At 48.0% G+C, this 26,644-nt stretch overlaps 1 protein-coding gene across 2 annotated transcripts in view; it reads right to left on the bottom strand.

Moving 5' to 3' along the window:
- Window positions 1-25,648, bottom strand: part of SHOC2 (SHOC2 leucine rich repeat scaffold protein) — a 59,622-nt gene extending 33,974 nt beyond the window's left edge. Inside the window, exons 1-2 of one of the 2 annotated variants that reach the window (XM_032191182.1) lie at window positions 25,550-25,648; window positions 865-1,803 (exon numbers count right to left, since the gene is read on the bottom strand). In XM_032191182.1, coding sequence (XP_032047073.1) covers window positions 865-1,567 — 703 coding nt within the window. In that variant the 5' untranslated portion in view covers window positions 1,568-1,803; window positions 25,550-25,648. Of the gene's footprint in view, window positions 1-864; window positions 1,804-22,844; window positions 22,999-25,549 lie in introns of those variants that run through there. The other variant, XM_032191183.1, reaches the window with a different exon arrangement.
- Window positions 25,649-26,644: the final 996 nt, after the last annotated feature.

Here is a 26,644-nt window from a genome sequence, read left to right as displayed (position 1 = left end):
TTATGATACACTCCCTTTTATGAAACACATACGTTACTGAAGCACTGCTTGAGATCAGTCTGAGGAAGAGATGTTTTCCATGAATCTCAACCTACTGGGAACAACTCAGGAGTTACTGATATACAGCCAATCCACTGCTCTTTTTGTAATAAACTATTCCAAATCAATAAGCCATTTTTATATCATTTCACGTAACCATCTTTCAAACTTTTGCAACAACGCTTGGAAAAACAAATATTCCTCATTAAAAAGTCATAAGAATCATCAACTGTGCACGCAACATTTGGTCACTTTATACTGAGATTCCACATATTAATATATTCATGACCGAGAAAAGGTAGAGGCTCTCACGAATCATTAACCTGCATTATCAGCTGTTAGGGCATCCAGCAACTTGCTCATGTTAATAGCATGTAGCTACCTTGTCCACCTTCTACTGCTGTGGTCATACCTCTCCCTAACATGCCCATGATGTGTTTGTAACTTGCAACAGATCGTAAATGATTTATAAAGAAATCCGAAAATAAGACGTGCCCCTGTATCTTTTCTTTTTCTTTTAAACCATCTGGGCTCCAAAGACACAATATGTGAAAGCACAAGGCAAAGATGAAAACAAGATATAGCTGGTTTTAAAATGATGGATTAAGAAGAAAAAGGGTGTTGTTTTGTTTAAAAATATACATCTAGGGTATTGGTTACTCTCTGTATAAGCTAAGACTGCTACAATATGACCAAGACCATAACTGCATGCACATTTTAGAAGTGGCAGAGCACCCCAACAAGTGGCAGCTTATGTATACAGAACTGAATTGCAAAAATTAACTCAAGCATTGAATTAAGCCCTTAATCAGTGCCATCGCTTACCAATTTCAGCAGGTAGTTGCTTGATTTTGTTCTCTCGTATGCTAAGCATGGTGAGCTTTGACAAGTTTTTGATATCCTTTTCCACAGTAGTTATACGATTAAAGCGTAGGTAAAGAGTGGCGAGAGAGCTCAGCCTGTACACCACCGCCGGGATCTCTCGCAGCTTGTTGTGCCGCAGGTCAAGCATGCGCAGCTTCTTCAAGTTATCCAGAGAGTCGGGCAGGCTGGTGAGTGAGTTTTCACTCAGGGCCAGTGTCATCAGGTTCACCAGACAGCCCACCTCTGCTGGTAGAGACTGCAGTTTGTTACTGTATAAATAAAGTTCTGTTAACTGCGTTAACTCTTTGACAGCGGATGGAAGCATGTGTATAGACCTCTTGGACAAGTCCAAGCGCATCGAATTCTCTTCCCGGCATTTATTTAGCTCTTTGATCACTTCAGCGTTGCTGGATTTTTTGCGGGTACCTGTGGCTGGGTTAGGTCTTTTTATCGTATTGTCCACTGAAAAAGCTACCCCAGGCTGCGTGCTACTGGAGTCCTTCTTTCCGTCTTTGGCATCTTTCCCTTTGGTCTTAGGCTCCTTCTCTTTGCTGTCTTTCCCAAATCCTCCGGAGGCTTTGGCCTCCTTCTCCCTTTCTTTTGACGACGGGACTTTTGGATCCTTCTCTTTACAGTCCTTTTCTTTTCCCAGGTTACTACTCATGGTGACTCAGTGTTCAGCAAGCACCACATGAAATCCGTTTCTGAAGTCAACAAGAACGACTCACTGCTGAGGCTACGAGGATCCTTACAACACGCACGTGTTGAACCAAGGGAGGAGCTTCGGAGGTGCGATACCCATTTGCTACATATTGGTTCTGAAGGCACTCTGTCCTAATCCTGGTCTCAGGAGATTCAGCTGTTAGGGATTAGAAGGTCAAGCACTCCGTATTAGTATTTCTGTAACACAGGAGAGAAAAGAAGCCAAAGTTAGTGTAAATACAAAACCTCCCTTCCAGTTAAACCGTGAATGTTTCTACTTCCAGCCAGCACTCACTCACTCAGGTTAATAATTTGTCCTTCTCTTCAAACGCCAACAAAAAACCCGGTGTTACCACAAAATACTACACCTGCTGCTCAGAAGATCCACTGTAGTAGAAGAGCTATGGTAATTAGCACACACGAGGAAAGCAAAGTACAGCCCTTAAGAACAACACTGCCTTCAGTGCTCCATTGGAGTCACGAGCTGCCACCTGATGTCACAGCTAGACCTGGTCACCAACACAAATATTCCCTCCACTCACTGGGAGATCTCCCTCCCGACCCGTCCTGGACCACAGGAACAGCACGCTGTCACCAGGCTCATGCACCTCGAGGACACGAACGGAAAGATTTTTAACTATCTGAAGAAGTTCATTAGAGAATAAGCCAATTGAGAAGTCAGCTGAAAGCTCTGAAGGAATGTAGCACGTTACGCTTCCAGACAAGCAAAATTAGGAAGGAGTTTTTCATAAACATAGGATATAACGTCTCTGAAAAACATCTTGACTTCCCCCCCCAAGTGAATACAATGCATCCTAATAATGAAACAAGTATCTGAAACCTACAGAGTCCCTTTTACACCTTCACAAAAGCATCACGCAGGAACCCTCTCCTTCATGGCATTCCACCTTCTGCACCAGCTCATACAGCTGCTAATCAAAATCCATTAGGTAATATTTTGCATGCTTGAACCATCATCAAGAACTAGAACTACAAGAAACTTGTAGCAGAGCTTCAGCAGCTATTTTTAATTGCACGGTTACACTGTGTTTGCTTACTTTCAAGTATAAACATGCGTTCAAAGAACACACCAGCAGGCTTTGCTCACTGTGCTCATTCACATAAAAACAAACCCAATAAAAAACAATCTATTTGGGGACAGGGTAAGGAGGGCAAGACATTTCACCTCTGCAGCAAATCTGGCTGTTTACTAGCACAGCTCACAACCAAGTAAAGGACTTGGGCAGCTTGAGATCAGCAGCTTTTAATTTTGACGTTTGCACCACCGGAGATTTCCAAAGCAGCACAAGCTAGCTCCTTATTGCAGGATGAAGATTTTACACCCAGCTTTTACACCATCCATTAACCTGCCCTAATCTCCAGCTTACCAGCCTCGCCACGTTCTGTTTTAGGACCTGCTCTCGGCACCGTGTCATCTACATGCTTGCAAACCTCCTGCAGTAGGAAATGCAATGACTCCACATGCAAAAACGCAGCTGACTGAAGGGTAAGAGCCTCAAGTGTCTGTCAGCTGGTTTTCAGCACTAAAGGTGGCCAGCAGAGCCCAGTACTAACACTGCCAGGTTCCAAGTCCTCGTAATACTGAGATTTTTATCACATAGCCAGACCCCGAAGTGTCCCCTCATCCCCTACAAAAAAAAGGCTGCTGCTCTTACAAGATTTCAATTTAGTCAAATTTAAGCCTTGACAAGAGGGACTTGGTTAATGCCTTATAGGCACTGCAGAAGCAGGTTCTGAAGGAGACTCCGAGAGGAAAGCCAGTGGGAGACCAGTGCTGGTGAAAGGAGGGCAAATGCTCCAAGCAAGCTGCGTGCATCTCACTGTCTTCACCAGCGATGACTTGCAGTCTGAAAAAACAAAGCAGGTGGGAGGTGCTCCCCTTTACACCATGCCAATTTAGCATTTCATTTGACTCTGAGGGACAAAAAAAATACATTTTTGCCTATACAAAAGGATAAAAATTGAAAAATGAGGATTAAAATCAGATCAATACAGAAGTGTCGCTACCAGGTATTTCAACCTTTCCTCAAAGTTCAGGATGTTAGAGGCAGTCAGCTTGCAAGCAAGCAGCAGGCAGAGGTAGGTGTCTAATGCACCGAAACAAGAGCAGAGCTCAGGAGGGCAGCAGGCCTTCAAAACACACACCTTGTCCACCATGACAACAGGCTGGCGATTAAATGCACTGCACCTGTCTCTTCTCCCTGTCCTGGGGATTTTAATTACTGCCTGAGACCACAAAACACACTCAAAATAGTCTGGGAAGGTTTAGACTCTGTTTCTAAACCTAGTCCATGCAGCGACTGCAGCGATGCTTCTAGGAAGGAAAGCAAAAAGCCTCCGTTGAGGAATTCTGCAGTCCGGCTGTCCCAAAGCTTGACCCAGCAACCCTGCTCGATGCAGCCAGCACGCACACAACGAGATGCTCGGCCTCACCTAAGCACCTCGACAGAAATGTCACTGCTGCTGCAGATCGCCCTGGCTAACAGGGTTACTCACAGATACAGCCCAGCAGACACCCAAATTTCTGAGGGACACGAGCATCACTGCGCATAGCACAGAGGAAGCCGAATATTTCTCAAAAGGTTATTCACATTTTTCAAGCCCTTTTCATTAAAGGACAAGAGTCACCATCAATTCTACGCTAGAGCCCAACAAGCTCTCATTGTATTTCAAAAGGAGAGCTTCTTTTAGAGATATTTTTAGCAAAAGGAAATTCAGTGAAATTAGCCAGTTCTGCCAACTACTTCCATTTTCCAACGCTGTTCAAGCTGACTTCCTGGCAATATTAATTGACATAAAGACATTTAACTGTGTGCTGGACATCTCGGAAAATGGAGCAAGGCTCCTGCTTGGTGCAGCGTATGAAGGAAAATACAATTTTTGGAGAAGGTAAGGAATATAACCCCTTGCCTGTTTCAAATATATATATATATATAAAAATACGTGTAAATAGTTATAAATAACCAGCATCAGAATTTTCATTTGCTCTTCCTTACGTCTGGCAAGCAGGTCAATACACCTGGGCTGTTCTGACAAAGCTTCGGAAACAATTTCAGCCCAAGCTGTACCATCTTCCTTAGCCGCCTGGCAGGGTACCACATCCACCTCACGCACATTGGGAACCTCAGTGAAGTACACAAGGCATTGGAAAGAGACTTCAGCTTCTTTGAGGACCAGAACCCAAATCATCCGTGCAGTAAGAGCTTTATAAAATAACACAGTAACGTAAGAACAGCAATGTTTGTAATTCCAGGAATACTACTACACTAATGACCTGAGACTGGGTAAATGAATACTGGTGCTTGCAGGTCATTATCTAATAAAATACGGTGCTGAGATACAGCACTCACAGCACATCGCCTTACAGAAGGGCCACTGTGCAGTGCCCCTTGAACACTGCTGCTCCCCGTTACGTGTTTCAGCAAACAAAACAGGTGCTCCAAGTCACAGGTACATCACGTACCCAGAATAATAAAAAATTAAGGCATTCTAGTCACTAAAGCCTAATACATTATGCCCAAATCAAATACGTTTTTAGTTATTTTATAATGTAGCAAGAGGCCTAAAGGCCTGCGTTTAAACTGAAACTTCCTCATTATATGTATAGTTTTATCTTAGGGGATAGGGATGATTTTTCTCCTTACTCCAGTTGTACTAGACTTGACCCAGAGGCACACAGCACGGCTCGGGCTTTCCAACCCAAATCACGGGTGAGGGTCACTGAACATGAACCACGTCACAGAAATAAGGAATCAGCTCACACTGACACTCTAGAGTGAGCAAACAGTGATTCCCCTACACAGTAATGATAAGAATAATATAAAAATAAGTGTTTTGAGGCAGCAACTCTGATCAAGGAAACTCTTGGTCAGACCTGAGTGGCTTTTAGCAGCAAGGCAGAGCTCAAATGCTGTCTAGGAATGGCAGCAACACCTGCACACACACAAACAAGTCCGAGAAAGTTACTTCTTAAAAGTGCTTGCCTTTTACTTAAGATAGTGGGGGATATCTCAAAAACACCAGCACACGAATGAGCAATGGCTGAAACTTCAAGTTCAGCCAGAGACCTTCCCTTCTCAACACCACATCTGCAAAAGGCGCCGGTCACTACTTTCATTTCTAAACCCCAAAAGCCGAAGCCGAGCAGCCGCTTGCAAGCGAAGCAACTTCTCTCCTACGATTTCCTAGCTTCAGCCATCTGACCCGCAGCGTTGAGCTGTGTGAGCGCAGCTGAGCTCCTGCTGCCGGCAGCAGAGCGCTGACTCAGCCGGCGGGCGGTCGCGTTGCTCCTTCGAGCACAACCCTCACCCTGAGGCTGGCCGACAGCAGGGACCGGCTAGCCATCACGTAGCCAGAGATCACAGAGGTAGCCAGGATCCAGCTGACAAAAGGAAGGCTCCCGGGACACGCCGGCCATGCACTTGGTGTTTTCCTTCTTTGGGCAGAAATCTCCCTTCGGCTCCGAGCGGCAGTGTAAGGCTGCCACGGGGTCCATGCCAACTGGATGGCTCTGTCGGGAAGGCAGGCCACTAAATTCATCTCGGTCCCCTAGATGTGCAGCCAGCAGATGGTAGCTTGCAGCCTGCCCGCCCGTCTCGCCTGATTTCAGTGCATCTGCCCGTGGCCCCGCTCCCCCCTAATCCCCTCCCGCACACAGGGGGCAGCCTGCGTGCTGCGGGGCTGGGTAAGCGAGCAGGCACAGAGCCTGACAGCCCGCTAAGCCCTTTCAGATATCTTCATCTGCCGGAGGACCACAGCCAGGACCACGCTGCCTGCTAGCTGCAGAAAGGCTGAGCATGACCTGATCTGGCGTCCCAACACAGCCGGGAGGTGCAAGGAGTGACTGCACAGCCTTCACAACAGGGCAGGGCCAGCAACCGGGCCATTTTTTGAAGGCTTGCTCATGTTTTAGCTGTGGTTTCTTCAATCTGGAGACAAATTTGTAGCTATAAGCATATAATTACAGATCCATGTGCATTTACAGCTTGCGCCACTATGAGCAAGTCAGCTTCACGAGGCGTTTGGACGCTGAGCACCTTGAACTTCAGGAACCAGGCACGACCTCCGGGACATCCCTTTCCAGATGCCTACACTGCACTCGATTCTGCAGCAGAGACACAGGCACACAGGTGTCACCGTCCCCTACAAAGCTTTTGAATCCATCTTTCATCCCCTGCTCTCTGCGGGTTCTGCACTGTGCTGCCATGTCACACACCAAAGTCCAGATCCACCACGATGCACAGTCACATGCCAGCAGGCAGAGGCACCTACACCCTAAGTTCCTGGGTAGTAAAAATAATCTTTTGTGCCCTGCCTTTGAGCACATCTAGCAAATACAAACAAGTGTATAGTGCTGTGATTCATGCTGTATGCTCCAACATTATCTTTATGAAGCATTTGCTCTTTTTCTCCTTTACAGAAAGGAAACCAAGCCCAGCTCTTGGCCAAGTTACACCACTTGATGTGTCTCTAGAAACAGAGCGAGTACAAAGAATCCTGCTAAGTCCCCGAGGCAGCCTATTTCCAGCTGGGATGAGGGAGTTTCTGCATGTGTGGTCCCCCAACACGCACCTCTCGGGCTGCATCTCTCTGCTTCCACAGGAACTCGTGGTATCGGCCGGCAGCCCGACCCCATCCCTCCTAACACGTGAAATTTGAAAATCCTAACCTGCTCAGCAAAGCAAGTTTCCTCGCCTTCATATAGGTCCTGGTAACTAGAAATGCCTAAAAACGGGTTATCCAGAACGGACACGGCTCTAGGGAAATCCAAGAAAAAAACGGAATGAATGAAATTCAAGAAGTATTTTTTCTTTTATCCGTCATCTCCTCTGAGCAACAGAAGCAACATCTCGGCACAAAGCAACCAAGCAGGAGACAAAACAAGAAGGACGGGCGGGAGAGAAAGTAAACACACAAAGCAACAACGGAGTAAGAGGTGCTCTCCTCTTTTTGCTTACAGATAGAGGGACAAGTCGCACGCTAAATCCCAGCCACAAACATTTCTCTCGGTAGCATCCTACCCAAGTCTCTACCAGCAGCACAATTGCCCAAAGACAAAGCAAAATTATCGGTTATCGTAGCACTTCTCCTCATTTCGGCTCTGAATGCAATCCAGAAAGTTTGCTCATCTTCTTCACCAGGCTTTTATGTAATAATTACGACCATTTTGCAGAGTTCAGTGCTGGATGACTCTCAGTGCCTGCGTTTTCTGACCATAATTAGTGACTGCAAGTCACAAGATCCCTTTGCAGAGGGTTACCCTGCTAGGAAAACAGCCTATCTGAAAAGCAACTTAAAAGGCACTTTTAACATAATTCTGAAGATGAAAAGGAACGGTGCCTGCTGGCACACAGAGCACCAAGAGCCAAAGCCACAGTGCCTACATATGGCAGCTCCTCGCTGCGCGGAGCCTGGCCCCTGGTAACGTTTTCCCTAGCTCAGATTATTTGCAGTTCTTGATCTTCAATTAAGGGAAAAGAGACGAGTCTGGGTTGGTTTCCTTGAGCACCTAGTTTAAATATAACTAAAGGACAGAAATGGACATATGCAGGAAGATTTACTTTCCAACCAACGTCCGTGAGTCTGGAAGATACACAATGTCTGGTGAAGACCAAAAAAACACGTATTTACCCACAAGCTTCCAATTATAAATCGCCTCAGTTTTCAAAGTCGTTAGCATATCTTGCAGCTAAGCTCCTCTTAAAAAATAAATCTCTTTGAAAAGATTGGCATTCTTCATACGAAGAGATAATGACCACAATCGGAATCAGATTTGCTCCTATTTAAGCGTACATTTCCCCTTCATTGCAACTAAATTAAATAAAATTTCTTTGAAAACTGCACAAGGATGAGCTGCAGTTGTTTCCTCCAGGAGGACGTTTTTCAAGAAGTTTACGTTATGTATTTAATACGGGGAAGCAAAACTTCACAAATTCAGAATACGCTGAATGAAGAATAAGGAAGGTACAAAAGCCTGCACGTCTTCCCCCGTTACTGCTTAACCAGGGATTTTTACAGTACTGGGCTTTGTTTGCTTTTGTTATCTGACCACCTCAGACACACACGATGTACCTGGTCAAAGCAAACTGGCTCAGGCCAAGTGAGCATACAGAAAGGGAGGGCAAAGCAGCTGCTGCGCCTCAGAACGCAATTTCTACCTCTGCTCTCGTTTTCCAGCACACATTTGCCTGCGCGTGCCGTGACGGAGCACTTCTGCCTTCCAAGCATCCTCATTCAGACGCAGGACCAGGAATTGCCAGCGAGAGCTGCCGCGTTCCCTGGGTGCTCTCCAGCCAAGTTCTCGTTAGCATCTGCTGCGTGCATCTCCAACACCGAGCGCGTTGTGCCCGCAAAACTCCCCCTGCCTTGGGGTGCTGCAGCAGCCCCATCCTGCCCTTCCTTACCCGGCTGCACGCGGTCAAGCAGCTTCCCCGTCCCAAAGACCAGCCCGGCGTCCTGCAGCGCTGCGTGAAATGGTGCCTGGCCTCGGCTGGGGAGAGGGAGGCAGCCTGGAAACACCTTGGGGAACCTCGTAAATTAGCAGCGCCACACAAACGCAGGCTCATTACACACCGCGATAAGGTGCCGCGGAATAAAATTGCTCCCAAGGCTTTCTCAAAGCTTTCAGATGTTTTCCCCCAAGAGCGAAACAGAATTAAAGCTACACGGCATAAAGCAGTCAAATATTATTTAAGCAAATCCATGGGCATTTCAGGTGATTGAGGGAGCGCTGCGTGTAGCCAGGCACAGCCAGCACGCTGTGGTGAAGGCTCTGGTAACCACATTGAACCATTTTAGACTTCACTCCTCAAAACTGAAGTTTACTCTTGGAGGGGAAGGTGTCTGTTTGTTGTTTTTTCCCATTTGTTGTTGGTAGTGGTTTTTTTGTTTGTTTTCTTTTTTTCTTTTTTTGAGGGCCAAGAAGATAGGGAAAAGGTAAGACAAGTTATTTAGTCCAGGTGTTTATGACAAAGCTGTTAATAGCACGCTGCTTTGTTCGTGTTGCACATAATCCTACCGTGCTTTCATGACACCCACCACGTACTCTTGCTTCACACCAGTGACCTGCAGCCTGTGAAGAAGCTGCCTTGCGCCGTGCCAGATTTTGTCACATTCACTTCTGGCCACTTTGAAACCTCTCATAAGAAAACTGCGAGGAATTCCTCTGGCAACACAGACCTGAATATTTCATGCACCCCAAGCCTGTTTCACCTCCTCACCTCCTACACGCCGACTTCTTTTGATATACGGCATTCCCACAGAGCAAGTCGAACGCACCGTGGCCGAACAGGCCCTTCCTACCCGGCTGAGAAACCTTCTCCTGGGCTCCCCGCGGGGTCACGGCGGCCGTGCCGAGGGGCAGAGAGCTGACACACAGCCAGCCTGGAGCACGAGCACATCAAGAAGCACGGAGCAGGAGCGGGGACAGGAGGCTGAAGAGCCCCGGTGGCGGCAGTGCTCGGGGGCTCCGTGTAGAGCCCAGATATAAAACAGAGGCAGTAATCCTCGCACAGGTGGCATTCCTGCTCCTTCGTGGTAAGTGAAGAGGCCCTAAGGAAGGCATGACAAGAGTAGGGTTAAGAAGCTGCTTCCACGAGCTGTTTCAAGAACAGGGGATGTATTTTTAACAATCTCAACACACAAGTTAGAGTACGAACCGCCTGTACGCCAGCTACTCCATAGAAGCAGCCTGCATACATACATTTCACTGATAAATGCTAATTAAATGCTAATTAACTTAGTCTGTCAGTCAGTTAAAGAGTGGTATCTTAGGTCACTCCACACTGATTTTATATATCTTTTTTTTTTCTTCTTTACACAATCTTATTTGAAAAGGACACTCTTGCAGTGTAATTCTTTCAAACGTTAGCTAGCAGCTTACAGGAGTGTAACAAAAGTCTGACAGCCCAAATTACCAGTCTTTACAGATATAAAAATAAAATAAAAAAGTAGTTTTGCAAGACTTAGATTCTAACATTTTTATTTTTTTTTTTGTCCTGATGGTCAAGACAGCCAGCAGCTAATGAGCTGAACACTATTCTGCTCATAAGTAGGAGCCCGATTAAAAGATGTCACACGCTAACAATTCTGGAAAACACACGATAAATTGGGCATCTTCACAGGAACAAGATGTTTTCCTTCACAGGGAATGAGAAAAAAAAGACGAAAGAAAAGAAAACCACTGTGATCCCTTCCAAGCAGATTCTTCAAAATCTGTTCAGATGAGGCATCTTTTTTTTTTTTTTTTTTTTTTTTAAAGAAAAGGTCTTCAGTGACATTTTTACTAGAAATAGTGAACAACATGATTTCTGCTTGCCAAAAATCAACGGTATGATACGGTCTTCAGCATGCTTGAAAGGTTTGTATATTGTAAAAGCAGAAAGTAGCAGCAACGATAACCTGAGAAAAGTCATGGAAAAAAAATTCAGACGTGAACTGAATTAAACACCAGCACACAAATCCCATGCCATAAGAAGCCTTTTACCTTCTGATAAATTAAATAAGATAATGGAAAATTTAAAAAACTGATGAAAAAGCAGACCAGCTTAGAGCTACAAGGAAGGTCCTACCACTACCCCAGCAAAATAAAGCAGCCCAAACGTGTCCTGTGCGCCCATTTCTAACGAACGACAGCCTTGCAGCTTATTGTCCCTCGTTTCAGACAGAAAACAGATGTCATTCACACGTGTAAGTCAGCAAGAAACCACCCGAGCTGTCTGTGAACACTCAGGAGTTATAAAACAAATGACTAAGAAACATGCCACCTTTACAGCAAGCAGCTCAGGCACGCCAGTGCCTCCCCAGACGGTGACAGCAGCCTGCAGATACTCACCTCGCTCAGTACCTGGCCACATGGGAGGGACTGCAGGGCTGCACCAGGCACTGCGAGCTGGGAAGGGTAACCCAAGGGTAACCCAAGAAGTAGTGGATATACGCAGAAAGCACTCAGAAAGGTAGAGAGACTGACAAACCTGCTGGAAGGACCGAACGAGTTTTATTATGACAACATGCTCCAGAACAACGTGTTCAAAATCAGGATGCCACGTTTGTAAATGAACACCCTGAGGACGCAAGGAGAGGGCCTGAAGAAGTGCAGAAGAGCTCCTACACAGGGAGACAAAGCAGCTAAAACACTGGACACCTGAACCTCTAAATATAAAAACAAGTTTTCGGTGAAGCTGATTAACTAACATTAACAAATACTCACTATTTGTTCCTTTTTCACTGGACCATTCTCTAAAACAGCGGGAACAGAGGGAAAAAAGGCACAGAAAGACACTTCCAAGGAAAACACAAAGGACCAGAGCGAGAGGGAGGGCAGGTACAGGCAGAGAAGCTGCCAGCATTTACCCCAAGCCAGAGCTGGAGGCCTGGGCACGGTGTGGCTGCCCGTAGGGACAGTGAGCAGCGAGGGGTGGCACAGAGCCAGAGCAGCCATGGCACAAAGGGTGGCAGAGGGCAGGGAAGGCAGGGGAGCCAGTCCCCGCCGGGGCAGACAGCCACTGCCCCCAGCCCAGCACGCGGTGCCTGGCTGCAAAGCTCCAGGACCCAGTGTGGGGCTGCCCCGTGCCGTCCCAAACCCTTCTCCATCCCTCCCTTTGCCGCAAGGAAAGAGCCAGACAGACTACAGCGAGCCTTTGTTCCTCTGCAGGCTGGAGGATTAGCATGTGTCTGATGAATCCTCCTCCTCGCTGGCAGCCTCCAGCTCCTGTGACTCTTGGACACGAGGTGGTGCGAGCGGGGGCAGCTCCGCTCCCCCACGGCTCCTCCTTTCTCTCTCCCCTTCTTCCATTCTCTGGCAGCGGAAGGTGGAAGAGAAGCTGCCATCTAAGAGCTGAACATTGTCCGTGTCACACAAATTCTACCACCCCAAAGCCTTCTGTAATTCTTACATGGCCCACAAGTAACATAACTGCTCTGGCAGTTCTCAGTATCGGCTCGGTACTGAAGTGTAGGTAAGTGCTCTAAGTGTGTTTTCCTATTCTTTAAATGAAGAGATCCCTAAAATCAGCTTATATTAAGATCAGCGTCCTATGAGGTTCAAACCCCAAAACATTTCAAAGAGGGACGTTTCAGCTGGAGGGATCCTCTCTAGGGCTCAACGTGACCTGTGGCTGGGAGGACCAAAAGTCAGAAGCAGGACTGGGAGTTTTAATCCCATCCTCAATTATTTGCCACATCTGGGGCTGTCTGTAACTCCTCAACTCTTCACATCAGCTCTGGGGAATCTGCTGCAGCTCTCTCTTCTCCCACAGCCTTAACAGAGCACATAACGTTACCACTAAATCCAGGCCAGCCGATCCCCCCCACAGCCAGGCTCACTCCTGCAGGCTGCATTCAGCGTACTTAATCCCATACAATATTATCTCTTTCCGACCGCTAGCATTTATTAATAAAACTTGGATTTTAATTCAAGAGCTCTTAAATTAAATCTCTCCCCCAGAAGAACGTGGTATCTTCACGAGGTGCTTTAGTGGGATGACTGCTTCGCTTTTACTTACAGCCACAGCTTAACCCTGCAGGAGCCCACCAGAAAACTTCCCACACGCCCTTCCATTCTTTGGCCATTGTACTACTGTGTCCAGCAAACTGGATGCAGCTCCAAAGTGGTATTTTTGTCTAAGAAAAAAAAAAAGCTCAGTGCTTGAAGACTTGTTGCCCCAACAGCCCTGCCACCTCTCCTTGCAAAAAGAGGAGTCCCTGATGCTCCTCTCCGGCCAGTTCCACGGATGGCTACGAAGCTCTGCTGCCCTGCATGCCAGGACGTGATGTTGATGCTCGCATACCCAGCACGTGAAGCTGCTAAGACAGACAAAGGCTTGGATGTCACACACAAACTAAATCTCTAAATACGCAACAGAACTTACCGCCTTCCAGCACAGAGCAGATGACATTTTTCTGTGTGAATCAGATCAAGACAGAGATCCCGTAAAATAACCTCAGCAGAAACAAAACAAAAAGCCTACGTGTTTTAAAACTGAACTTAAAAGGTTAGGGGGGCTGTTTGAGAAAAAAACTCTTACAGATTTCATGTGACCACACCTCAGACGTTGGGTGTCTGCACACACCACCACGAACGTGAGGTTTTCAATACCTGGGAGTGAGCAGAAAAGCAAGACGACGTCTGCTTCACCTGCCACACTGCATAAGGTCAGCAAAAAGAGAAACGAGTATCTAAGCACCGATTCATTACAGTTTGATCTCTCTCTGAATTCAGCTTTAACTGTCACAAACCATTTTAAATACTGTCACAATCCAGAGTACTGTAAAACTGGAGCCCTCACAGGCCCCTATGGCAAGAAACAACTCTTTGGGTTTCCCCTCTGGGATCAGATGTAATTGCAAACAGTAATTACATTTGATCACTATTTTTGGGACCTCAAATTCCTGTACTTACAAGCAGCTCCCAAATGCAGGTGCAGAACTGAAGAGCAACTCAATCAGCAGTGAAATAAGGTTATTTACCGTAGTGCTAAAGTAAACTGAGAGTGTAAAGTTTTCGTATTTCAGACAAGGCACAGTGTTTTTATTTTGATATTTTCAAGAATATCAAAAACTTGCACATATCCCTACACTTAAAAAAAAAAAAAAAAAAAAAAAAGGGAGAAAAAAAGCAAGCACAAACCCAGCAGAGGACAATCAAATCTTTCCACTAAAGAAATTTAGAGAAACTATGGTAGGAAGCGCAGCTGTTCACCACAATTAACTCAAAAAAATAAAGTTGCAAACTTGTAAGAAAATACGATCACTCTTGGTTAAGTGTTTTTTTCAGCCATTAAAATCTGTACTTTAACTGAAATTTAACAACTAATAATCTAGTAACTAAGAGGTCCTCTTCAGAAAACTAGAACACAAACAAGAAGCAGGAGGCACAGCCAGAACCCACCATCTCCCCAGCACCTCCTGGGGTTCCCTTCCACTTCTTCGGCCACTGAACCACCAGAATGCTGCTTGGCTTAAGGGACGTGTCCAGCCCTGCGCCCCTAAATGTGAAGGGAATATTTCAGACATTTCTAGAGAGCAAGACAGTTGCAATGAGCATGCTTAACTCTTGAAATCTTATTTTAAATAAATAAATAAATAATTTTAAAAAGAGATAAAAGAACAAATCTGAATGGAGCCAAAAAAAACACCATCTGTTCGAGTTAGATATTCTTTCTTGCCTCTATTAATGTCAGGAGCTCTCATTTCATCACTTATTATTTCTAGGTATTTTTTTTTCCCAATATTAAAAGACTTGCATAAAAGGCACATTACTCCTTCAAGAATCACTACATGTCATCGGAGGAAAAAAAAAAAAAAAAAAAATCAGGGAGCAATCCACAAGTGAATTTGGCAAGCTTCACAAACCACCGCATTGCAAAATAATCCTTTTCTTCTCCCTTCCTTTTTGTTTTATAGCTTGCATATAATGGTAGCATTACGCCAGCGTCAGCATACGAGAACACCTCATACTGAAGAGCAAACCTCCCAGGCAAATGGAAAGCTTGATTCAAAAGAATCAAATGCCTTGCACCGGAGAATTAGTCTGCCCTACGATCACGTGTTTAAGTGCACGTATCAAAAAAAAAAAAAAACAAAAACAAAACAAAAAAAAATCATTTCAATTTGTCACTTTTCAAGGTTGGGTATTTTATTTCCATTAGCCCGTAAGCACTAGGCAGGGCGAGAAGCTGTGTGTTACCAACCAGAGCCAAACACTGCTCTCAGATACAAAGTGCCCCTGATCACATCAGAAGAAAAAGGATTGTCCAACCTGTCCCCCTTGATCCGCTGGTAACAGAACTGATGGTGCTTACATAGTGCTTACAGTCTTGACAGCAAGGAAAACTCAGATGAATCCTAAATGTTGGAGTTGTGGAATTGCCATCTTTATAATGGATCAATGTAAACCTCATACTAAAAGTGGTCAAAGCCTGGGCAAAAAGGAGCGTTTCCAGCACCAACCACGCTCTGTCCCTGTGCTCCCAGTGTCTGAACAGCGGCATGGCTTGCAGGGAACCAGCAGATCACACACCTGCTGTGCATATGGACGAACCATCAAAGAACAACTGCAAGAATGTAAACTTGTTAACAAGTTCCTTAGTCTCTCATCTCGTTCATAAAACACTTTCTACGACGCTGACTTTAATTTAAAAATCAGAACTGAAGCAGATAGCCCAAGCTGTCACCCACCTCGCCCCCCGCTGCCTGAAGTTGCTCTGACAGCAAGCTGGCTCCCAACAGGCAGGCAGAGGGCCGGGCGCTCACTTTACACTCTGCCGTACGCACTCTCCCTACTTCTGTTTTAAGACTTTATACATCTAGCTAGGCTCCCAACCAGGAACTTGATGGTTGAAGGCTCCTGCCTACCAGTTACTTGCAGAAAGCCTGGGCACACACACACACTCTGGGTCAATACGAAGAGGGGCAGTGTAACACGTTGCTCTGGGATGAGGGAATGCAGACAAGCAGCTAAAATGAGTAGCTTCTGTGCTCCAAATTTACACCTCCTTACCTTGCCTTAACTCATTCGGGTGTCACAAAAGAAGATACTCATTTACAACGAAGATTACAGAAACTTTTTTTTTGAGCATTTCTTATTTGCTGCAACTCTGTGTGCCGTGTTTTCACTGTTAATTGAGGGGCTTCAAAGATGAAGAGACCAAAAGTGAAATTGTACAAAACGTGATGGGAAAAGGTCAGAGATACAGCAGTAAAGCACGCTGCTGATCACCACGGGACACAGCTGATCAGCTTCTGATACAGATTTCTGAAACCCTCCCATGAAGGCAGCCAACAGGCTGGCCCAAACCAGGAGTCACTTACGGACGTACCACAGCCACCTCGGGACCCTTTTGGGCACCACGCTCACTTGTTGCCACACCACATGCCCAGAGATGTGGCACATCACTCCATGGCTCCAAGTGCTGACAACCATTTCACAGCAGCAGCCATTTGGCACCCACTGCTTTGCCCTGGCAGCAGCAGAGAGCAGGCTGTAACCCACCTCAGTCCTGGCTCAGGGTGAGCCGGGCAGGCTCCCACCAGCTCACAGCATCCAGTCTCTGTTCCTGCTTCTCATGAGCTTCCCTGTAACTTCTGCGCCTTGGCTCCTCCACTCCAGTGCAAAAGGGGCAGTATGCTTACCACAGGAAAAGGTCAGAAGGTTAATTCAAAGCCATGAAGGCCTACAAGGTATTTTTGGTACCCTAACAGCAAGTTTGGTTTGATTTTTGTGTGTGCTTTTGAAGCAGAACGCTGCATCAAAAGCCAACGCGCATCTTGAGATATGCAAGAAGTTGTTACAGAAGAGAAATACTGGTTCCCTATTCTCATCTCTTTCTCTTTTATTTTTACACAACCCGATTTTGAGCAAATCATTTCGGTTTTCGTTGCCACAGGAGGGCAGGAGCATGTAACACTACTACACCAGTTTCTTAGAGAGAGCAGAACAAGCAGCGGGAGCTGGAACGCAGCGAGAGCCAAGGCAGAGACCCGGAGCGTGATGGAAACTCAGTCATACCAGCGGAGTTAACTGCCTGGTAATGAAGGCGTATGCATCCCATCTGCTTGCTACAGAAGAGCTGGAAGGGGTTCAAAACCGGGCCAAGGCAGACATACCGGCAAATACACACTGCAAACACGTGATCCCTGCTCAGAAGTTCACCCCGTTGCTTCGGACAGGGGTGAGAGCGCAGGCAGGTCCGCGGTGGGACGCGAAGCGTGGCCTCACCACGCACCGACTGCCTCTGCCCGTGGAGAGCAGGCAGCGTCCCAGGGTAATTTGTTTATTCATTAATTCTGATTGCAGGAGAAAGTTCTGGCCTGCACCCAGCAGCTAATTGGTTCAATAACCAGAATCTTGGTTTAGGAGGAGAAGAAAACATAATGCCGCAGTGACAGCATGCAAGTGAAACCTCGCTGTCTGGGTGGGTTCGGCTTCGGGCTCCGAGAGAGCTGGAGCACAAAAACATCTCTCAGAGATGGTGTGCGGCTGACACGCAAGGGACAACTACCAACACTTCTCTGAAGACTTCCAACAACTAAGAGGGATGACAAATCACTATTGTAAAGATGTTCCTAACGGTGCCCCTAAAGCACAGAAAATATATTTACTGATGACGTAGTGAAATAAAAAACCCAGGTTGTTGCATCTATTTGGCGATTTACAACTCACGCTGATAATACTTCAACTTTTGTTTCCTTCCTAACCAGGCCTGCCACACACAATATGCTATCAAGAAAGCTGCCAAACAATTGTTTGAACGTTCACAAAAAGCCGTATCTGCAGCCTGCCATGCACAGAACAAATACGATCGCCTGAAATCTGCCTTGCCCTGCACGCTGAACAGGAGTTCAAAGGAATTAGAGGGACTTGCCAGAACAAAATTTGCCGCCCAACCACAAGTTCCCATGTACCTTAATTCACATTATTTACTAACAGAAGTTTCCCTTCTAGTGAAAGCAGATAATCTAAAACCTGAAATTCACTGAAACTCGTGTGCCTGCTCGTACTATACGATTGCCTTTAATAAGAAATACTTCAGGTTTTGCAAATACCGTACAATATGCATGGGCATTAAATTTTAAATTTTATTAGAAAAGTAATTGCCACAGATCGAGTACATTAACGAGCACATTTGAACTAAGGCTTCATTTAACCCATTCATCCCTTCAATAAGAAAACTGTAAATCACTCCAACCTGCATACTTTATCGGATTTTTCTTGGCTTTGAAGCCTTTGACTGTATAATAATTGGTACAATCAATCCACAAGAAACGGCAAAACCAAAGCTCGTGTACTCCGAGCGTAATGTCATGACCAAGAGCAGGATGGGTTTCCATTACCAGTCCTTCCCATTCCACTTCCACCGGCGTTTTGCAGGACTCCAGCGATGGATTCCCTGGCAGCCCCTGACTTCCTCCTTCAGGAGGTCACTTTTTTGCACTATGTTTTGTATGAAGAGCTATTTTAGACTGCCGTGTAATTGTGTGTACATATCTGGCCACCTGCTGCCTCCAGGAGCCGTACAGTTTGCTAGTGAAGTCCTTTTCTCTCTGCTGCCCTCCGCGCCTCCACGCAACTGAACGCTTCCAAGCAGAAGTGAGCGTGCAGGGCAACGCGAAGGATCCCCTCGGCGTGGTTATCCCTCACAGCTAAAAGCAACGCGTGCTTCTGCTTTTCTGCAGCGGCTGTCTCGAGGCAGGGGGGAAGGGAATACAGAAGCCCTGTCCGAAAAGCACAGAACCACCAGCAGGATTTCACCCAACGAGGAGAATAAGGGTTGCTCTCCAAGAGCTGACCCGGGTTTTTCCTCGTTGAGTTGTGGGGAGAGAGGGAGGGATTATAGGCTGGGTTTTGTGTGTTTTGTTGTTGGTATTGGTGGGGTTTTGTTTACTTGTTTTTAAATGAGGATGAAAATAAACTCCAGTATTTTGCTGGATTAGCTATAACATGAAAGTAAAATAAAGCCAAAGCTTAGTTACAGACCTGAACCCTGCTACAGCACAACGCTCCTAACTCAGTACCTGCAGGTGCACGGTGTGGCGCTTTGGGCAATTATTTACAAATTTACTAAGACTTTCACTGCACTGCTACACAAGCTTTAAGTTACAGTGACATTCTGACTGCCTTCTTTCATTCCAAATATAGATACGTGTGTGTACATATATATATATGCAACGGTTAATTTTTTTTTTGACACATGAAAACTTCCTCCCAGGACAATGATAAATAAACACGATTAATGCAATGTATTACAAAACGGATTATAACCTCACTTTCAGCATTAAAAAAATACAGCAGAAGAGAAATTTCACTATACACATGACCGGACAGTCCACAAGCTACAATTTCCCAGGTTGCCATCACGGCCGGTCACAGGAGAGAAGCCTCAGGCGGAGCAGAAGAGAGCAGCCCCTGTCTGTGACATTTAGGTGACCGGGACACAGACAAGAGGAAGGAAAAGAGCAAAGCCTGAGTCTCCACGATCACTGCTGCACCTTGTCTGCGAGTAAATACCGGGCCCTGGTCCTTTTTGGCTGCCAGTCAGGCGATTCTTCCTAGAAGTAATAGATGTGTTTATTTTTCCTTCCCAGTCAACACGAGACAACAGACCAACAGAGAGCTCTGACCATTTCAACTGTCAGGAGCCACCTCTTCAGCTTCTTGATTTAATACCGATTCCTATTAGGATGGAAACAATGAGAGCACAGATCGAAATACCACAGCAAATCCTGAAGTTTTGCCAATATTCTCCCAAGCACCAAACCGACACAATCTGCAACATCAAATGGTAACAAAAACACAAGCCCATGGACAGTGCAAGCATTCTGCATCTGAAGGTGTTGGGGTTTGGGAAGTTTTATTCTTTTATATTACTTAACCTTGTGTTTCTGCCTTCACGGAATACTTCCTCTCAACTTCTGCTAGACAAAACACCAGCTTTTGACGCTGCAAGTGTTAAAAAGCTGGGCTGCAGTGCTAACTGCACTGCTTGCAGCACAACACACAACGCCCAAGTCAGTGACTGTGCAAGTTCCAGGCAAGTTTAGGGGTTCTCGCAGGCGCAGCGCTTGCTGTTTCAGCAAGCTGCCCTGTCACAACTTCAGTTCCAACAGCAGGGTCCTTCCCCACAGCGTGTACCTAACCAACTACCACCGCTTTAACACGTGCAAAGAAGCGAGAGAGCGACAAACTACTGACATCAGATCCAAATTAAAAAGAGAAAGACCCCAGCCCCGATTGATTTCAACATCTGCCTTGCGAACTAAACCAAGTCAGACAGAGCGAGCGCTCGGCCACCAAATACAAGGAGTAATGCAACACATCACCCTCCCCTAAACCTGACACACAACGCGTTAATACCAAGGCTGCGGCCACATGCAGTGAATTCAAGCCCTTCACGATTAAAAAAAGAGTTGCCAGGCACCTCCTAATGGCTGCGAGTCAGGTGAGTGTCACTGCTCCCTGCCCTGGCTACCAGCTCTGTAAAGCACACTTCGGACAGGTAGGCGATGGCAACGTGCCACCAGTTCCCAAAAACAGCTGCTGGTTTCAGTCATGTCGCTGTGTCGACACTTTCAAAGGAAATTTAGGGTGGTTTTGGTAAAGTTAGTCATAAGTCACTGAACGTTTCAGCACCAAAACAATGGTGGCACAATATTTTGCATTCCTCATGAATAAAACATTCCCACAGACATCTATAGGCACTCTGGAAATAGAATAAATGCAAGACCAAGTCTCCAGCAAACATGTTTTGCAACCCCAAATATAGTCAGTTTAGAAATAGTTGGTGAAAAACTGCTTAACTGCTTGAGGTCGTGGGGTTTTGGTGGGGTTTGTTGTTGTCGTTTCCCTCCCTCTGAGCGCCTGCATCGACCTGTGGGCTGAAGGAGTGGGAGACCAGAACGTGGGCAGGGTAAAACTGCACCTCAGCATCACAGAGGGGTTTCAGAACCCCCCCCAAAGCAATCCCAGCCCGGATCCAGGCCACAGAGCGAGCCCGTTTCAAAGCGTGGCAGCCACAGCAGCGCGAGGGAGAACTGAGATGCGCTGCAATATTTATGCAGCCATTATAATGCAAATGCACAAGGTACCAGAAAAGCTGTCTGCCTTGGTGCCCAGCCCCTCCGGTCCCCGCACAATGCCAGCAGAAAGAACAATTAGCATGCAAGCGTAACAAAAAGCCTCCAACCACAGGGCAGGCGGATCCAAGAGCTGTGGCATCATCAGGGCTCAGTGGAAATACCCTCTGGTGGGTCACCTCGGACCTCCTGCTCCTCCACAGGCCGTTCCCAGGTAGGAAAGCAGGGGGAGATGAGCGTGGCAAAGGTAGGAGCCAGCCACAGCCCCCTGCCTGGGCAGGCAGGGCCTGTGGGCCACGCCAAAGGGCTGGACAAGCAAACAGGCACAAACCTTCCTGGGGCACGGCAGTTTTTGTAAGGAAAAGGGAGGCGGGTGTGCAAATTCGGATCTGGTGGCCGTAAATCCACTCAGAACGCAGGCCGTCCTGCCACAGGGAAGCCAAAAAGCACAGTCAAGGCCGCCCTGTGCCTCTCCACGTGTTCACCTCCAGCAAAGCATCACTACAGGCTGCGCAGGCACGGCAGGGTGTTTTAAGAAGTTGTGCGACCACACACAGCAGGGTTTATCTCCGCCCGTTCCCAGCCTCTTCCCATGTTCTCACGCTGATCGGCAAGGCCACGGCGCTAGCTGGGGACGGGCTGCACACCCGCATCTCCCTCCTAGATCGGGCACTTCAGCTGCAGCCACCTTCAACCAGGCTAAAAGCAACTGCCCGGCATTGAATTGCTTTAAACCAGAAATCAACACTGCATAATTGCAAGGCATATCCATTACCTAGGGGGTCGGCGATGGAAAAATCCTCGGTAATTAAAACCCGCTTTGTGCCAGCGATCGTCGCTTCGCTATCCCCCAACTGCCTTCCCTGAGCAAGGCTCGGTGTCAGAGAACACCCAGATTTAATAGCACGCTATTTGCATTTCACAACACAGCCAAGCCCAAGCAATGCAGGGGAAAAAAAAAAAAAAAAAAAAAAGGCAAATTAAGGTCAATGGGTAATATCGCAAACATTACCCTCTTTTTATACAACCTGTTACATTTTATCCCGGGAGATTTTGTAACACACCAGGACTACTGTATGAAACAGACTAGAAGATGTCTCAGCCAGTACAATTTTAATGTAAACAAGGGCTCTTTTTATCTCTACAATCTAGCTACGACTGGCTGTTTAATCTTCGCTACGGTGTCCTCCCCGGCCCTCTCTCTCACACACACAAACCCACCAGAAAAAAAGACAGAAATACCTCCTCCGAGAGGCAGAGTTGCCTGCAATGAAAATAAGTAGAAGGTATCACAGCCACAGAGGAAAGCAGGCAGCGCTTCACTTAGAAGAGCATCCACAGAGCTGTCCCACAAAAGAAAATAAATAAAGAAAAAAAAAAACAAGAACAAGCCAGGAGCCTCAAATGATTTTGGGTGGGAAAGGCGGAGGGCCAGGCAGGGTGGATGCGGGCTGCCAAGGCTCCGGCCCCGCTCTGCTCACCCAGGAGCGGGTCCAGGCCCTAGAAGCGGGGTCTGTGTGGGGCTGGAGGGAGGCAGAGCAGGCAGAGCTGGCTTTCAGGCACACGCACGGACACGCAAGTTTTCGTCTTTCCTCAGACAGGAAGGAAAACCCGCTGGAAGAGAGACACGGCTCATTTTTAGCACCTACCCAAATTCTCTCCGCGGCGGTACTACATCTGAGATCTCTCAGTGCAGTTTCGTCTCCTTATCACCTGCCCAAATCATCCCGAAAGGGAGCTGGGTTCTTTGCACGGCTTCCTCAGCCTGATCAAGAAGAGATCACATTTGATCTTCTCAGCCAGAGCGAACAGGAGATACTTTTATGGCCCGGACTCGATGAATATGCATGAGCGTTACGCAGGCACACAAACACACGCCTGCACCTCTTCCACGGGCGTTGCACACCGGCGAGGAGCAGCTGGCCCGAGCAGGATGGCCACACTGCTCCAGCAGCGACACGCGTTTCTAGAAAGCCACAGCCAAACAGCAAGAAATCCCAGGGTTTCCTAAAAGGCACACACACACACAGCAATCCCCGGAGAAATTCACCCCTGCACAAAAGCTAAGAGAGCACGGAGACTGACAGAGAAAATACCCATCCTGGGAAGGAATCCCGGCCGCGGAAGGCAATTCCTGGAGGAGCACACACCCGTCGGGGCGATCGGTGTCACCACAACAAAGGAACGCCCCTCCCAGCACCTCCTGCCTCACTCACCGACATCTCGGCTGGCACGGGGAAGGGAAAACTCCACCGGGAGCAGCAGCCACAGACCCTACCCTCGCCGTCACCCCTGGGAGAAAAAATCCTTGGGGGGGGTGTTTAACATCTCTAGAGAGCAGGAGAGAGGGACGCGAGCATCCTCACTGAGGATGCCTCGGTATTCCTCAAAGGAAGGCTGCGGACGCGCGGAGAGCTTTGTCTGGAATCATCTCTCCGCAGTACGAGATGGCACAGAAAATGAGTTTTGCCCGATGGACGTGTTTTGCCTTGCCACACGTACAGAAATCCTGATGGCTGACAAATATTAGCCTAAATTAAAAGGAATCCAGCTTCAAATTATGAAAATAGCCCGTCATTTTGCTCGCCCAGAACAAAGAATAATTACACAGAAAACCAAGACAGTCAAGCCCAAATCATTCAAAAGGAATTAAGGGGATAAGGGTGTTACTAAAATTAAAACGTATGCACAACAGAGTATTAATAAATTCATAGGATACAGTAAATCTTTCCCAAAACCAAGCTAGGATTATATCAAGATCACCATACAGCATATGCCTGAAATATGGCTGTAAATAAGTGTGACTTAATTTGACCACCACCTACTTTAAGCCCTTGATTTTATAAATAGAAGCTCCCAATAACGCCTAGTGAAATGCATAAGAAAAACAGTTTAGAAGGTAAAAAGGGAAAATAATAAGTAGAAAGCCGAACGCACAAACAAGGAGACAGCAGAAAATTAAAGCCTTGAATCTAATTACCAAAAACAGTTTCATTTGTATTTCAGCAGTCGCAGAAATCTCTGCTGCAGCCACAGCACACCCAGCTACAACTCCTCAGCTTTACTATTCTGCCTCAGAAGCGTCTTTGTGCCTGCACGTGTGCAGGAGCGCACGAAACGCTAGCTCCCCCAGCCCCATCTCGGATGCATCCGTCACAAATCGCTGTCGATGCTTCAGTGTTAATTCGGCTTTGGGATTGTTTTGTCCCACACCTGCTCCCCATGAAGCCCATGGGGCCAAGCCGCCCCACGCCTCCACGCACCCTCAGTGCCACCGAACCTCTCCTTGGCGCTGGCAGGCGGCACAGGGAGCCGCTCACCTTACCTGAGGTTACCAGAGCCTCGCAAGCACCTCGCAGGGACAGACAGACACCCAGAGCTGGGCAAAGCCAGGCTCCAGAGCCACGGGGACGAGCAGGCAGCTGTCACCCGTCTCCCTCAGGGCCACCTCTGTTTTTGGGGCACCACGGGACGGCGATGCCTGCTGCGAGGGCCCTGCCTGCCCTCACCCCGCTGGGTGCAGGGGGCTCCGGCCGGGCTCCCCCATGCTGACGGGGTCACCGCGCTCCCCCCGGCTCCTCCTCGGGGCGAGGTGAGGCGGCGAGGCTGGGCTTCCTCCTGCCTTTATTTATTTATCCCCCCCTCCTTCCTTCGGGCACCACCACCCCGACGCAGCACAGAGGAGCTCGGCACCCCAACGCGGCGCCCCCACGGTGCCTGAACCCCCCCAAAACCCCCTCATATCCCCCCCCCAAAAAACATCACATCCCCCAAATACCCCCTCATATCTCCCTAAATCCCCTCATATCTCCCCAAAATCCCCCTATACCCCTCCAAACCCCCCATATCCTCATAAAATCCCCTCACACCCCCCAATACCCCCTCATATCCCCCGGAATCCCCTCATACCCCCCCAAAACCCCCTCATATTCTTCCAAACCCCCCCATACCCCCCAAAACCCCTCACACACACCCCAAACCCCCTCATATCCTCCAAAACCCCCTCACACCCCCCCAAAAACCCTTCACATCCCCCTAAAACCCCCCCATATCCCTTAAAAACCCCCTCACATCCCCTCAAACCCCCCCCATACCCCTCCAAAACCCCCTCACATCCCCTCAAATCCCCCCATATCCCCTCACGGGGCCTCCCCCCCCACCCCCGCCACAGCCCCGGGCGCCCCGTGAGGAGCCGTTGGGGACCGTTGGGGACCGTTGGGGACCGTTGGGGACCGTTGGGGACGGGGGCCGGGACCGTTGCGGGGCCCTCCCCGCCTTTGTGCCCGCGGCCTCCCCGGGGCCCGGCCCGCTGTCAGCCGCCACCCGCCCCACCGCCGCCGCCCCGGTGCCGTACCGTGCGGCTCCGCCATCCTCCCGCGGCGCTCTCCGCAACGCTCCCCCCCTCCCTTCCTCGCCTCACAACACCGGCCCCGGCGGCCCCGCTCCGTGCGCCCCGAGCCGTCACGGGACTCCCCGCCCACGGCCCTCCCGCCCGCCGCACCACGGGGGCGGGCGCGGCGCGGCGAGGCCCCGGCCGATGGCTTCCAGGTCACGGCGCCGCCGCCATCTTGGCGCCGGGCGGAAGCGGCCCCCGTTGCCCCTGGAGACGGCGCCGGCTCCTAAAAAAAAAAAAAAAAAAAAAAAAGCCCAAAAGCAGCGGGTGTTTGGGCACAGCCCTGCAAGATGTTGTTTTGGAATCTGCACACGTGAAATAGTTAATGCGGTGCCCTCCTGCTGGAGGCTGAGCTCCAGCACCAGCCTCCAGCAGTGCTGCTTCTTCTCCCAAAGCCTTCCCAGACACAGACCCGATGTAAAACACAGACACCACAGTCAGGATCCCTACAAATATTAGCGAAGGTTTCCCTCAGCTTCAGAGCACTCCTGTTATTGGCCCATATGTTGAACCTGGTGGTATGGTGGCTGAGCACTTCTCCTTAAGAGAGCTCCACAGGCAGCAACTCAGTAGTTTTGTGGTCTCCGTTTCCCTAAAAACCTGTACAACCATGAGAGGATCTTGAATTACTGCAACAAAATTAACGAGCATTTCATAACCTGCATGTGTGGACGATCTGAATGAAGGTTTCGCAGGCAAATTCATTTGGGCATTGCCTCACTGAAACGCTTGGCTTTGCAGCCCTAATAATGGTCCTTCCACACACGTAATACTCCCTGTCTTCCCCAAAGGACAGCTGTCATTACAGGATCACACAACATCACACATCCCTGGGTCATCAGCAGTGCTGGTACCTTGAGGTGCCCGACACAGACCTCTGCCCCTTTCACTCACAGAGGCGGAGGACAGCAGACTGTTATCCTCCACCTAGACCAGCACTGGAGAGGGATGAGTCCTGGAATTTGGACTATTCACTGGGTACATATGACCATTCCTAAGGCTATTTAGTATTTACACAGTTGTTCCAAGCATGTTTCTACAAAGCAGTGTGATTTA

The sequence above is a fragment of the Aythya fuligula genome, chromosome 7, assembly GCF_009819795.1.
Source record: "Aythya fuligula isolate bAytFul2 chromosome 7, bAytFul2.pri, whole genome shotgun sequence".
In the NCBI taxonomy this organism is placed as follows: domain Eukaryota; kingdom Metazoa; phylum Chordata; class Aves; order Anseriformes; family Anatidae; genus Aythya; species Aythya fuligula.
The sequence above is the reverse complement of the archived record's forward strand: the minus strand, read 5'-3'. Positions and strand labels throughout refer to the sequence as shown.